The 14,208-nt window shown below is 32.8% G+C and overlaps 1 protein-coding gene across 9 annotated transcripts in view; it reads right to left on the bottom strand.

Annotated features, from left to right (window-relative positions):
• Window positions 1-14,208, bottom strand: part of LOC132700300 (tropomodulin) — a 224,886-nt gene that overhangs the window by 37,921 nt on the left and 172,757 nt on the right. Inside the window, exon 7 of one of the 9 annotated variants that reach the window (XM_060667490.1) lies at window positions 577-689. The exons of the other annotated variants lie outside the window; for them this stretch is intronic. Coding sequence (XP_060523473.1) covers window positions 664-689 — 26 coding nt within the window. The 3' untranslated portion in view covers window positions 577-663. Of the gene's footprint in view, window positions 1-576; window positions 690-14,208 lie in introns of those variants that run through there. 9 annotated transcript variants of the gene reach the window in all.

Raw genomic sequence — 14,208 nt, 5'->3', positions numbered from 1 at the left:
TCTCCAGTCTGCGGGTTGTTATTTAACTAAAAGTTCGTTGTCAGTTGATGTTGATATTTTGTATTATATTATTATACTATATAATACCATAGATTATTACTAGGTTGTGATACCCTTAATGTAATTCGTATTTATTTAGGCTTGATCACTCATCAATATTGTTGAAGACTAACTAAGATTAAACTTTTTAATTTTTTAATTTAACTAAGTAGAAAACCAAAAATTGTAATAAAGTACGAACTTGGATATTAGTAAAACATCGGTAAATTTATTTCTAAAACACCACTATCTACACTATCATATTGAATTACATCAGGCTCTTTTAGAAACTGATTTTGATAGGAGACCACTGCAATTGGTTAAATTCTATGGTAGATGAGGAACCTAATTTTTTATCTCGAATATTATGAACCGATGAAGCTATTTTTCAAATAATGGAGTCAATTAGTCGTCAGTCAGTCTCATTGGATGTATGAGGTGAATTATGTAAAGTAAAATAAGTAATAAGTAAAGTTAGTGGCCAAATTTATTTGAACTTTTTAAGAAACCATTTCTAGATTTTATTTTGTTATCCATTACAAACGAGAAGAGATACATAGCTGCAATATGATGGATGTCCGTTGGATAGGAATTGGCAGTTTTTTTCCATGGCCTGCCAAATCTTCAAACTTTACTGTCCTGGTCTTTGGCTAGAAAACAAGATATCGTTTATCAAACTCGCCCTACTACCCCCGAGAAGATGGTTGGTCGTATCCGAAATGCTGCAGTCAATCTTTCAAGAGCCGAAATTAATACAGCCTATTGAATACACGATGCAGGATAAAATCCTGCATAGAAAATGGCAGGAGGCATTTTGAACATTTATCTTTTTCGTGTCAATCAATTCTGTTGTTTTATAGTTATCAATGTTTAGTCTCCACAACGTTCGGATAGAGTTATTATTATTTATAAGCGTTACGTTAGGTTATGATTGTTAGAAAACGACACCTTGTGTAAGGTGATGCTGGTCACTCATAGATTGACATGATTTGACAGCCTAGGAAAAGCATTTTTTAACGTCTGCAAGTTTATTAAAATTCATGAAGCCATTTTATTTCGGTTTCTGTTGGAATAATTGTTTTTAAAAACGCTCTCCGCAATAAGATTATCTGTAATTTTTTTTTTATATTTTCGACAATAATAATAATAATAATAACAAAAATAATCTTATTTTCTATTCAGGCAAATTTTCTAACAATTTGTATATGGTCAAATAAAAAATTTTATAATGATAAGTATTTTTGCATGAGATTCTACTTTAATCTAATTTTAAAAGTTTCATCAGGAAGGGGATTAAAGACTTAGCGACCCAATATACACGGTGATCTAAATGAAACTTTATATTTGGCGAAAGGAATTTTGTTTTGCTCTATGGTGTTAAAAGAATGAACATCTTTATTTTGATTAAAGTTCTGTTGTTAACAAACTTGGTAAGGTCAGAAAACAGTAGTTAAATGAATTAAATAAAATTCGACAAAAATGAGAGCTCGGTAGCCCAGCAATACAACGAACCTCTCTTTTCTGTACCAAAAGCACTCTTGCCGATTGTGTAAATAAACCCGATAGTATTATTCCCTATCGTAGACGAGCTTCAATGTGAAATATATTAGTAAGATCACGTCAATTGGACCCCCATTTACCACTTGATCATAGAAATTTAATCCATATATTTTCTTTGTAAGTACTTATGATGGAAAATTGATCCCCAAACGATTTTTTAAAATTTTGATTTTAACAACATTTTTTTTATAATGAAAATTTTAAGTACTTTCAATTAAAAAATTGATTCAAAATCAACAGTAAGAGATAAATTTATGAAATTTACAGCATCCATGGTCAAATGTGTATACTTTAAGAAAATTATTAACTAACTTTTATGTTAACAAATGAAAATTGAACTAATTTCTTGGTAAGAAAATCATGTTTGTTTATCGGTCACAAGCTTTATTCATTTAAGTTTAAGATACCGGAAAAAAAATTCACTGCTCGTCGTTAGTTTAAACGAAATGAATCCATTTATGACAGCGCGCCGGGCACCGAGCGCTGTGGAAGCGCGGCGCAGCCCAGCGCTGTGGAAGCGCGGCGCAGCCCAGCGTCTCGAACTGCATTGAAGGTGTTATCAGTGATAGTTTATAATTTTAATACAAAATATTATTATAAAACAAATTTTATTATTATTTATATTTTATTATATTTATTATTAATATTTTTTCAACAATATTAACAATCATAACATACTGAATAGAACAAAGCTTAAATAATTAAATTGTAAATTTGTAGTCATTTATTTTTTTTTTTAACTTATTTCTTTTTTAAATAAATACTTTTTCATCCTCTGAAATGAAAAATTTTCCAATGGTTTGTAATAATTAAATTGGCGAGTATTTTTTATTGTAGTTAAGCGTTCCAATCTTGGTTGGTATTTTTTTTAAAGAACTTTGGGCCCACTGAAAAAGGAAAAGTGCTGTTGTTATTTGATTGTTTTTATCAGTTGGAGACTAGCATGATAAGCTTGTCATTTTACACTCCCTGCTAAGCCATCACACACTCCTTCGCCATGAGATGTAGCGAAAAAAGTCCAATCAGCATCAACACCAAAATCATTTTTATGATTAACTAAATTTTAAATGTTTAATACGTTCTTAAAGTATAGACATCTGGACATGGATGCTGAAAATTTCATAAATTTATCTCTTACGGTTGATTTTGAATCCATTTTTTAATTAAAAGTGCTTAAAATTTTCATTATAAAAAAATGTGCTTAAAATCAAAATTTTAAAAAATCGTTACTCATTTGTAATAATTTTTATACTGAAGATTCTCATAGATCAAAATGGTGGAATCTTAAAAACGTCTTATCTGGATTTAAAAAAAAAACTATGACTGTTCCCAGTTACTGACGTTGATCGACAAATCTTTGAATTTATTCTGCAATAAAAGGTCATCTATATCTATCTGAAATGACAATTAAAGTATCATCAGCATATACCGTGAAAGATGAATTAGTAGAAATGGTTTCTACATCATTGACATACACTCAAAACTGATCCTTATGTATCAACTACAGACGAACTAATCTGACGATAGAGATTATCTTTGTCACTAAAATACTGACAAACTGCTTGGGCTTCTGCAAAATGGAGTCTATTCAGTTAAGAACAATATCTGCAATCTAATATGAGTGCGGTGATCAGTACAATCATACGCCCTAATGGAGAGCGGTAGGGGGCATTTGGGGCCTGGGGCCAAAGATTATTCAGTGGATCTACGGTACGATGGTGGTGCCTATGTTCGTGGGGCAATGGTATGTTGGCATGGCTTTGCCCTCTCTCTCTGGCGGATCGGGTGCGGATGGAGGCGGCTAGGACGGCTGTCAGGCTAGCGAGCTGCGGGCTCTGGAGGGAGGGAACCTTCAATCGGGGCCCGTACGACATTTTAGAAGGCTGGCCCGGGGATCGCGGTCTCATGGTCGTGCAGAGTAACGTCATGATCCCCGAGATGAACTTCTTTGACTTCTTTGACAAATGGACCTTTTTCTTCCCATCAAGGGAAGAGTGGAGAGATTACAGAGTTGGCTCCTGAGATGGACTTGTCTGGTACACGGACGGGTCCAGAATGGGAGATTTGGTCGGAGAGCGTACTGCGAGACAACGGGATCGAGCTTGTCGGTCGCTCTGGGTCAGTACTGCACTGTGTTTCAGGCGGAAATTTTCACTATATTGATGGCGGCCAGAAAGGTGCTACGGCTCAGCCACGGAAGCAGGAGAGTATTCTTCTGCTATGATAGTAGGGCTGCACTTGACCATGAAGTCAGTGCGCACGCGCTCCTTGTTGATAAAAGAGTACAAAGACGTACACTAAATGGTTTGCAGAAATGGTTTGGTGTCATTCTTTCGGTTAACATTTATGTGAGAGTTAATTATTGCACTGTTTGTTTTAATTTTAATAGGGAAGTTTGACATTTTGAGATCAGGTTTACTCAGTTAGATTTTGGCGACAGAGTGTTGTTTGTGTTTTTTGTGATAAATTTAAAAAAATGTGACGGTTAGAAATGGAACTTCATCGAAAGCACTTCCGTGCGATAATTTTTTACAACTTTGGACGTGGACTAACTCAACAACAATACTTCGATGAACTTAATTAGACTTTTGGAGGTAAAGCACCATCTAGGACTACTGTTTATCGCTGGTTTTCGGACTTCAGTAGTGGTAGTAGTTTTCTTAACCCATTTTGTCCCAGTGGTGCCTTAATGCACCACCTATTCTATGATTTTTTTTTGTTACGTAAAGGAAATATTTTTGCACATCCATTTAGAAATTTTATTATTATCACTACTAAAGGACATAAAACCGTAGAAATCGCTAATTTATGTGTAAAGGAAATATGTAAGATCTTTCCTGACTTCAAAAGTTAGCAAAAGCGATACATAAATTTGTATCACATTTTCAAGTAAATCCAAAGTAGTAAAAAAATATATTTTGGATTTGTATTTCCATTTTTGTTAAGTCTATAGCATGTAGATTACATCGCCGAAAACATACATTGGAAACACTATATTGATTATGCTTTATTTTTTGAAAATATTTACTGGTGCGTGAATATACTACTGGTTTTATCTGTGAAACAAAACTTTGTTATTGCAAGTCTACACAAGGCAGCGCATGTAGAATAAACATCAAACAATTAGCGTGTTCTTTAGTATTAGTTTATGCCTTGTGCAGTGAACGTTATAGTTATAGTATTGTAGCATTCCATTCCTTGTAAATTTATGCTAAAAATAACGTGAAAAAATATTTTCAGAACATACTGACTGACGAAGAAGATATGAACGATAATATAAATCTACAAGAGTTTGGGAAACCATCTGATATAGTTGGAACTTTCGAGTTATTTACACCGAATGATACAGCTGTCCTTCAACAGACCTGTAATTCATCAACTGAATCTGAATGGGACTCATCAGATGATGAAATCCTGGAATTCAAAAGAAGACGTATGCTTTCTGGAAACGAAAGGCTTGCTTCTACTGTCAAATGAAAGAAAGGTCAGATTTACATCACGTGAGGAACTAAAAAATAGCCTTTCTGGAAAAACTTCGCTTGAAATATTATTTATGTTTTTTGATGACGAAGTGATTGATTTGATTTTAAATCTTACATTGCTTTGCGACTTTTAAAAATTGATAAAACAATTACTCAAAGAAATCTTGCACCTGCTATAGATGAAGTGCGTTATGATATTCAAGGTTATCTCATGATTGTTTACGTTTGTAATAACTGTAATGTGCATTTACATACTTCATACTGTGTAAAATATCACCAAAAATGAAACAGGATGTTACCAGTGGTGCGATCACGCACCATAAAATGTTATGCATTTTTTTGTATCAAATCAGGTTTCTATTTGGAAAACAATCTATTTTTAGTTGTTTTCTATCGAATTTGAACTTTCTTTTGTATATTAATGTATAAATTATATGTTACATCTTATGTGCCCCAAAACATTATTTAATGTTTTTTCCCAGTGGTCCGTTTATGCACCAATATTTGTTTGTTTCGAGTTTTTTTTTGACACTTGTCATGTATTCTCGAGTGCAACAAAATAAATAGTTTTAGAGCAAAAAAGTATTTTTTTTATGCTTGGGATAATATGGATTAAGGACGAATTTCGTGAAGGTCTTCCAAAATCGGCGGTTGTCCAAGAAAACATTGATGCAGTTCGGAAACTGATTTCGCACGATCGTCATGTGACTTACTATGAGTTTGAGATATGTTTGGGGATTAGTGGGACCAGCGTACATACAATTTTAGATGAACATTTGGCGGCCAAAACAAATTTTTCGCGTCACGATATCACGTCTGTGATATCGTGACAGGTAATGAATCATGGATCTATACAGATGAAACTCAAAATAAGCAGCAGTCGATTGTGTGGGTCTTTCAGAATGAGACAAAAGCCCACAAAAGTTGTTCGTGCGCGAAGCACAAGGAAACAAATGGTAGCCTGTTTTTTTTAGAAAAACTGACCACGTTGCAACTGTTTCTTTGGTGAAAGGTAAAAAAGTTAATTCCGAATTTGATGAGCCATCCACCATATAGCACCTAATGACTTCTTTTTATTCCCATATATTAAGAATAAATTACGTGGGCAACGGTTGACATCAGATGCGCTTAAAAAACATGTCTTTGAGGTGACCGAATCGATGTGGGAAAAGTGCTTGATGATGATCGTCAGGGTGAATATTTTGAGAAACACTAAAGTCATATTTGTTGGTAGCTTATAGTTTTTTATTACAAATTCCGAAATATAAAAGGTAGCCCTCGTAATTTTTAAAGAATTTATTAAAATATAAAACGATTCTTAAAATCTTCAAAAGAAAAACATAAAACTCTCGTATTTATTTTTATTATATTTGAACGACCCATGTAGGATCCGAAAATAGACTATTAAAAAACGGATGAAAATAGGGCAACGAAAATCGAACGGACGGATGGGAAAAAAACACGCGAGGGCCGAACCAGAACTCGATGTATTATAATAAACGGTCCAGGTTGCTGTTATTGCTTTTTTATCCCGCGATTTCGCTGTACCGTCGAATGACCGCGGAGCTTATACTAATTGCAAAAACGAAAAAAAGAGTAGGTATAGGCCAAAGACAAATTGGTATTGCGCTTTGGTTTGTTGCTCCGGCGATAAATCGGCCGTTTTTGCATTTTGCGCTTCATTTATTAAATTCACATCCCGGGATTTTCGTTTGCCCCTTTGGTTCAATTGAATGTAGGCAATGACAACGGCGAATTTCGAAAAATGGAATGCGAATATTGTAGCGAACATAAATTAAATCGGCCATGGGTAAATATCGAGAATGTGTGGGTTTTTCGAAAATACAAAGTTTAATTTTGTTTAAAAAAACATAAAATCAGCTGACAAAAATATGTTCAAGGTGACTCAAATTCGACGCTTACCATTGGCAAAGTTGCGCAACTTGATGCTCAATAAAATGACGTACATTTTGTAAAACTTCAGAAAATATTCGAAAAAAACCGGAATTTTAAATTTATGTTACTATTGTCTCCTGGCTTGATTTGTTGGGGCAACTTAAAACGAAAAACAAATTATCATGAACACTTCTGCTCTATAACTCAGTATGATTAAATATTGAATCTGACGCTTCGAGTTCCGGCGACCATCATCAACTTATATATTTGTTAAATACGGTCTTCAGTTTTTTTATTTTCAAAAAGGTCGTGCGCTGCATGTTTAAATAAACAAGTCTTAAGATGTCAAGGACTTCTATCGGGCCATCTCACGAAACCATTGTTTCCTATCCACTTATTAGGAAATTCCCTAATCATTTATGGAATTATTGAAAGTCGATAGCGTTGGGAACGTAAGGTCCGGTCGTAAATGAAAGTTTGGATTATCAGTAGACCAATCAATAATATTCATTGATTCTATTGAATAATCCGCTAGATAAGAAAATGCATTAAAGAAATCTGCATTTTCATCTATTTTTTGAACTGGCCAGTTATAAAACCGCAGGCGCCTTTCATTATTTTCCGGATTGAATGCTCGACTAACGTGTATTTTAAACGCTTCATAGCCATGAAAATGTAAAATATTTTGTATACGCAAATTATCTAGTTGTTATTAAACCTCAAATAGAAACATATAGTAGAAAAAGACAAACAAAAAAACTAATTTCATTAATAACTAATAAAAAGCGAAACGGCTATGATGAGTCTGCTGTCTTTCCGGATACAATTCCATATAAATACTTGAGAATTTCGATGGCAACTATAAGTAGATGAATAAAGAGACATCCAGCCGTACATAGCTTTTTATCATTTCGAAAGACGAAAATACCATTTTTCTATTAACTAGAGCCAAGAATATTATTGATCCTGTCAAAACTTTTAGAATAAAACAATTATAGCGCAACGCGTTGACACAGCCGCCTTATAAATTGCAAAGCAAAGCAAGAAAATACATCCAGGTTATCTCTTTGAACACTTTTAGCGATTAAATTACTTTTATTGATATTTGTTATTTTTAAGATAGTACAGCACAAATTGTTTATGTAAACTGATTTGTTGTCTACTTTTTTTTGTATCTTATGTTTAATTTCATGAAAGTTTCTGTCAATAAAGAAATTTCCGCTGTTACATCAAGAAAATGTAATCAGTTTAATCCTTTTTTACCGTCTCACCTAAAAATGTAGTTCAGGGCCGTATTATGGTTAAATAAATATAAAATATTCTGTAGGAAATGGAATTGTCTGTACGAAACGTCTACCAATATCAAAACGGCGATATAGCGTTTCAAATGTGATAAAAGGATTTAATTAAATTGAAAAAAAAACAGGTCCGTATTAAAAAAAAAAAAGCTAATGACGGTCGCCAGAAGCCGAAACGTCAGATTCAATGTTTAATCATATTGAGTTATAGAGCAGAAAAAGTGGCCATAAAAATCTGTTTTTAATTTCACGTTATTTTAACAAATAAAGCCAGGAGACAATAGAAACCGGAATTTTACGGTATTTTGAGCATCAAATTGCACACCTCTGCCTCCATTTAACCGACCCTGTATCTCTTACGGTTCGGAAATCCCAATGATGAGCGTCGAATTTGAGCCACCTTGTTCATAGTACACTCAGAATATCTTGATACTTCGTAAATTTCAGTGAATTTAAAAACGTAACATTTATACAACTACCCGAGATATTGATGAAATGCAACGAGTAAATACAGTATAAGCTCTTTACTTCGAATACATGCTAATCTGGACGCTCATCTTTTACAATATTTCCAGTTTAAAATTGTCAGAAGAATAGTGCCTAGAAGGCGACATTCTGTCTTAACTCATTTAGTTAACCTATTGAAGTCGTAGCATATTATTTAAAGAGTACCAAACAAAGTGTTGAATAATGTCTAAAAGAAGGCACGTTACTTTAAATTTCCAACGACAGTCTGGAATAATAAATCTAATAGAATACGGAGAACGTATTAGATCTATTGCTGATAAATAATACACGTTATAGACAAGAAAGGAATTATCAGAGAATGTATCACGGACTATGGACCAGGACCAAAAACTGTCAAACTTAGCGGCACTGCCACGCGGAATGTACAGGGGCGAGTCAACGATAGAGTAAAGTTCATTCATGGCTTTAAAAGTTACTAAATAAATAGTGAATACAAATTTGCAAAGGTTTTTATGATGTCCAATTTAAAATTATCAGCGTGTCTCAAAAAATCGCGATGAATAATAACTATAAAATTTAAAAAAAAAATAGCTTAATAAAAAAAACTGTTATATTAAAGAATGCGCTCTAGCGGGATCACTAATAATTAGACCTATTACTACTATATTAAAATGGGATTAATAGAAAAATAAAAGTTTTTCTTTTTAGCGGGGTCAATCCATTGAACGTGCGACATACTCTGTCGAATGTCTTTTCAAACCATATAAAATAATAGCTGCAATTCAGAATACTATTTTCTTCCAGCACACAGCAAATTGCTTAGTTACTGAAAGCGAAAATGATACTGGAGATGTTTCCTAAAAATATTTTCAAAAATTTTGGGAATTGCACTTATGGGTCTCAGGGTTCTGGGAATCTGGAAGCTCAGGACAGATTGATATTATATTAACCCAATTTGTATGGAGATGCGTTAATGCACCACCTAATTCTATGATTTCTTTTGTCACATCCAGGAAATATATTTGCCCATCCATTTAGAAATTTTATTATTATTACTACTAAAGGACATAAAACCGTAGAAATCGCTAATTTGTGTGTAAAGGAAAGATCTTATGAGTTTAAAAGTTAACAAAAGCGGTACATAAATTTTTATCAATTTTCAAGTAAATCCAAAATAGTAAAAAAAAATTGTTGGATTTGTATTGACATTTTTGTTAAGTCTATAGCATGTAGATACATCGCAGAAAACTTAAATAGGAAAAACAGTAGGAATCATTTTAGCATAACCAAAATGATCGGACATTCGGTTCATTTATGGCCGAATTCTGAAATTAATTTAATTAATTAATTTTTGCCCAACAAAAAATTGGAAATTTGCCTGTACTTGCATCGTTTCAAGTTTGGATTGTGAAAGGAACCATTAAATTATCACAAATTCAATATAAGTGGCATATTATAGCAACAAGACATCGTTGAATACCACGCCTTATCTTCATTCTACCGTACGTTCAATTTATCTTGATAACATTTTAAAATAATTAAAGCAATTAAGCGAAAGCATAGGTTATTCAAAAAACTCAAATACAACAGATCAGAGACAGTTTTAATCCAATATAAAACAATACGTGCGGACATTAAATGAATCATTCACGTCGCATATAGGAACTACATCTTTAAGGTCGAAAATGCAGTTACAGAGGATACGACTTCTTTCTGGTCGTTATTAGACCTAAGCGTTCAAATACGGAATTACCAGAGATCTTCACTTACAAGGAAAGAGTTACACCAGCCCTGAAGAGATTGTTAATGCTTTTGCTAAGTTTTTCGGGGAGGATATACAATACTCCACAACAACAGATCCCTCAGGTTGAATGCATTTATTACCATTCATCACTTAACTGATGACACTACATTAAGAGCATTAGCACGAGTTAAGAACAAAGTATCTTGTGGTCCTGATAAAGTTCCTTGTTTCTTTGTTAGAGATTGTGCACATGCTTTGGTTAAACCCATGTCTCTTATTTTTAACTTAGCGCTAGCAACAAACACCTTCCCAGATGTCTGGAAGGAGGCCAGAATAACTCCCGTCCTAAAGAATAGAAAATCGTCTGATATATCCAACTACAGGCCTGTATCGATAATATCACCTTTTGCGCGGGCTTTTGAGATGTCGCTGCATTATAGTATTTTCAATCAAATTAAATACTTGGTAACCCACAAACAACATGGTTTTTTTAAAGGTCGGAGCACCATCAGTAATTTGGCTTGCTTTACAGAATTCACTGCTAAGGCTTTGGACGACGGAAGGAGGGTAGATGTGCCATACACAGACTTTTCAAAAGTCTTTGACCGGGTGGACCAAAGTGTACTCTAAACTCATCGCTTAAATCCATGGCTAGTAGCGGCGTTCACCAGGGTAGCAATTTAGCGCCATTGATATTCCTGCTTTTCATTAATGATTTTGATAGTCAAATTTTGCTCTTTGCTGATGATGTGAAATTGTTTAGAATAATTGATTTGGAGATCATTGGTTCTCGGTGTGGTTCTAGTAACCTACCCCTGAATACAGATAAATGTTTCGCAATGACATTTCCGAACAAAACTGATATGATAAGTACATCACACAAATTGAAAACGTACAGAGAAAGTTTCTAAAATTTCTTCACTTTCATATAAATGGTAATAGTAACTCCAAGAACCAATTTTTTGATTAAAGGTTTTCTCTGTCAGCTGATGAAAATATTTAATAACTTTGCAATGAAATTGACGTTATTTGTCTTAGTCGCTCACAGTTTACCATCATAATTAAACGAAAATTTCAAATATTGTACTATTATTTGGTGGAGTGTACATAGTTGACTACTTATTATAATTATAGTTATAGTTCTCAAGATGAAATTGTCTTCTAAATGGACGTTAATCTGTTAGACAAAAAAGATTATTATTATTTTTATTATTATTATTATTAAATGGCTGTATTTTTTTCTTTTTAAAGATACCAACGTAAAAAAAAAACAAAATATAGAGTTAATAATTTAAAGTAATTTTCCAAGTGGCGTATAAAACAAAACACAATCAATTTTCTGACATATAAGCCTACATCATATTTTTTTTAAATGGCACGCCCTGTATATTATATACGTTTTTAATAGAATATCTAATTCCGATTACAATGATGTAACACACTCGTTGATGGTTGAATTATTGTCCAAGTCATCATTGTTAAAATGGTTTTTCTCTAATTTAGCATCCGCGAAAGGAGTGGTATGCTTCAAGTATACTTTTTGAATAATAAAAGTGCAACCGCAGCTCGTCGTCTGTATATTAAACAGATATTTTCAAGGTTGGCAAAGAAATTTGCAGCAAAATATTACTAGAGTATATGAAGAGACACGTATATCTTCATTTAAATTTCGTAAAACTCAAAAACTAAGTGCAGAACAATGTCAAAGGAGGATGCAGTTTTGTTTTGATTTTTGAAATAGACATAATGAAAATAATAATTTTTTGAAAAACATTTTATGGACTGATGAAAGTTCGTTCACTATAAGATAGGGTTGCAATAGACAAAATACGAGATACTGGTCTTTAAATAATCCTAGAAAAATACACGAAATAAAAACCCAGGGGTACCAATCAATTAATTAATGATGGCAAAATGGTGCCGATCCTCACAAATTTATGCCAGTTAAAAATTTAACTTTAATGGATTTTTTCTTTGGGGGACACATAAAAAATCAAGTGCACAGAACTCCTTGTAATAATGTTGTGGAACTTCGCCAAAGGATTTCGAGAGACAATCAATCAGTTAAGAGACAATCCGGAAACGTCAGACTGTATGAGAAATTTGTTCAGGAACATACAGCAGTATTTTGAATAGTTAAAGAATTTTGTTACATTTTGTTTTTTTGTTTATCTGGATATCTTTCAGAATAAAAAGTTACAGCCAATTAAAACGTTATCGACATAAATTGAACGCAAGGCACATGATTTTTAATTAATCATTTTTTACTATTGTAATTACAATCTGCGATGTTGTACCTAGTTTCACCATCATATGAGACACATAAATGGACAATTTAAACTTACCGGACGCGAAATAACTCTTGATTATTCAACTTTTGATATTGCATATACATTTTCTTGTAATTTAAGTAAAAGATTAAAACCCACAAACTATAAGCTAATCATTATAATGAAAACAATTGGATTTGTCCCTTAAAACCAATATGAGCGACGAAAATTCAAATACGACATCGATATAATTTACCTCCACATATGCGAATATAGCGAGGTGAAGATATTAATACACAAACAGACAGAGCATTTGTTAGACAAAACGCAGCTCGTTAAAATGAATGTAAGTTACTTATAAGTGTGACAAGATGTGTTTTGCGATATTCATAACTAACCAAAACTTAAAAAGTTATGACAAAAATATGGAGCTATGAATTACTATTTTCTAATTAGACACAAAGAAAACGGTAATATTTCTAATTAAAGCATAAATTTTGGTGTTTGATGGAAACATTTTCAAATTATATATCCCAAATTAAATTAACACCCAGCAATTAAACAGAGTGTTCTATACTTAACAAATAAAAAAAAATGAAAGAAATAAAACTAATTATCCACAAAGGAAGGAAACAACAAGTAAGATGGGGTTGAAGATTAGGCACAAAGCGCAACGAAGTACAATACAATTAAATAACAGCTAATGTCACAAACATTTGTCCCATAGGAAGTTTTGCTTCTTTAACGGTAAAATTAAAATAACGAATATTTTTTTAGAGGGAGATTTAAAACGCTTAAGCAAAAAGGCCTCTTGACATTTTAGAAAATTTTTAGGGTTAACTATCAAAATTTTCATTCTCAATATGGGCAAAAAAAAACAGAAAAACAAAAATTTCGCTAAAGCTAAAGGTAAATGTAATTTTAATAGCTACAGCGAATTGAAACAGATTTTAATTTCAATCAATCAAGATATTTTGCAAAACTTCCTAGTGTAACTATTATCAGACGACAAATATACAAGTAGCACGATAACATTTTTAACAATATTAAGTGTTTCAAAGCTGAAAAACGTTTGCAGATTCTCGTCGTTTTTGTTTTGAAAAAAAAAAACGTAAAATGTGACCCATTTTGTTTGAATGAACTTTACCCCATCTCAGTTGCGCCATCCCAAGCAGCCGTCTTATTTTACTGCAAGCACATGAGTTGAAAATGTCCTTAATAAGACGTCACTTTTATTAAACCTTTAAAATTAAAATAAAAAACTAATAAGACATCATGACTATAACTTTTAAAAAAAACCTTGGATCCAATTTAATCAGAAAAATATCTAAACCTCAATTATTTTGGGTGCCAATGAAAGTGGTTTAAAACATTTTCGGCAAAATGTGTTAACATTGTATTTACGTGTTTGCTGTATCACTGCAACGCTATTGATTCCTTACATGTTAATA

This window comes from Cylas formicarius, unplaced genomic scaffold, assembly GCF_029955315.1.
Source record: "Cylas formicarius isolate icCylForm1 unplaced genomic scaffold, icCylForm1.1 PGA_scaffold_4__25_contigs__length_36172078, whole genome shotgun sequence".
Classification (NCBI taxonomy): Eukaryota; Metazoa; Arthropoda; class Insecta; order Coleoptera; family Brentidae; genus Cylas; species Cylas formicarius.
The sequence above is the reverse complement of the archived record's forward strand: the minus strand, read 5'-3'. Positions and strand labels throughout refer to the sequence as shown.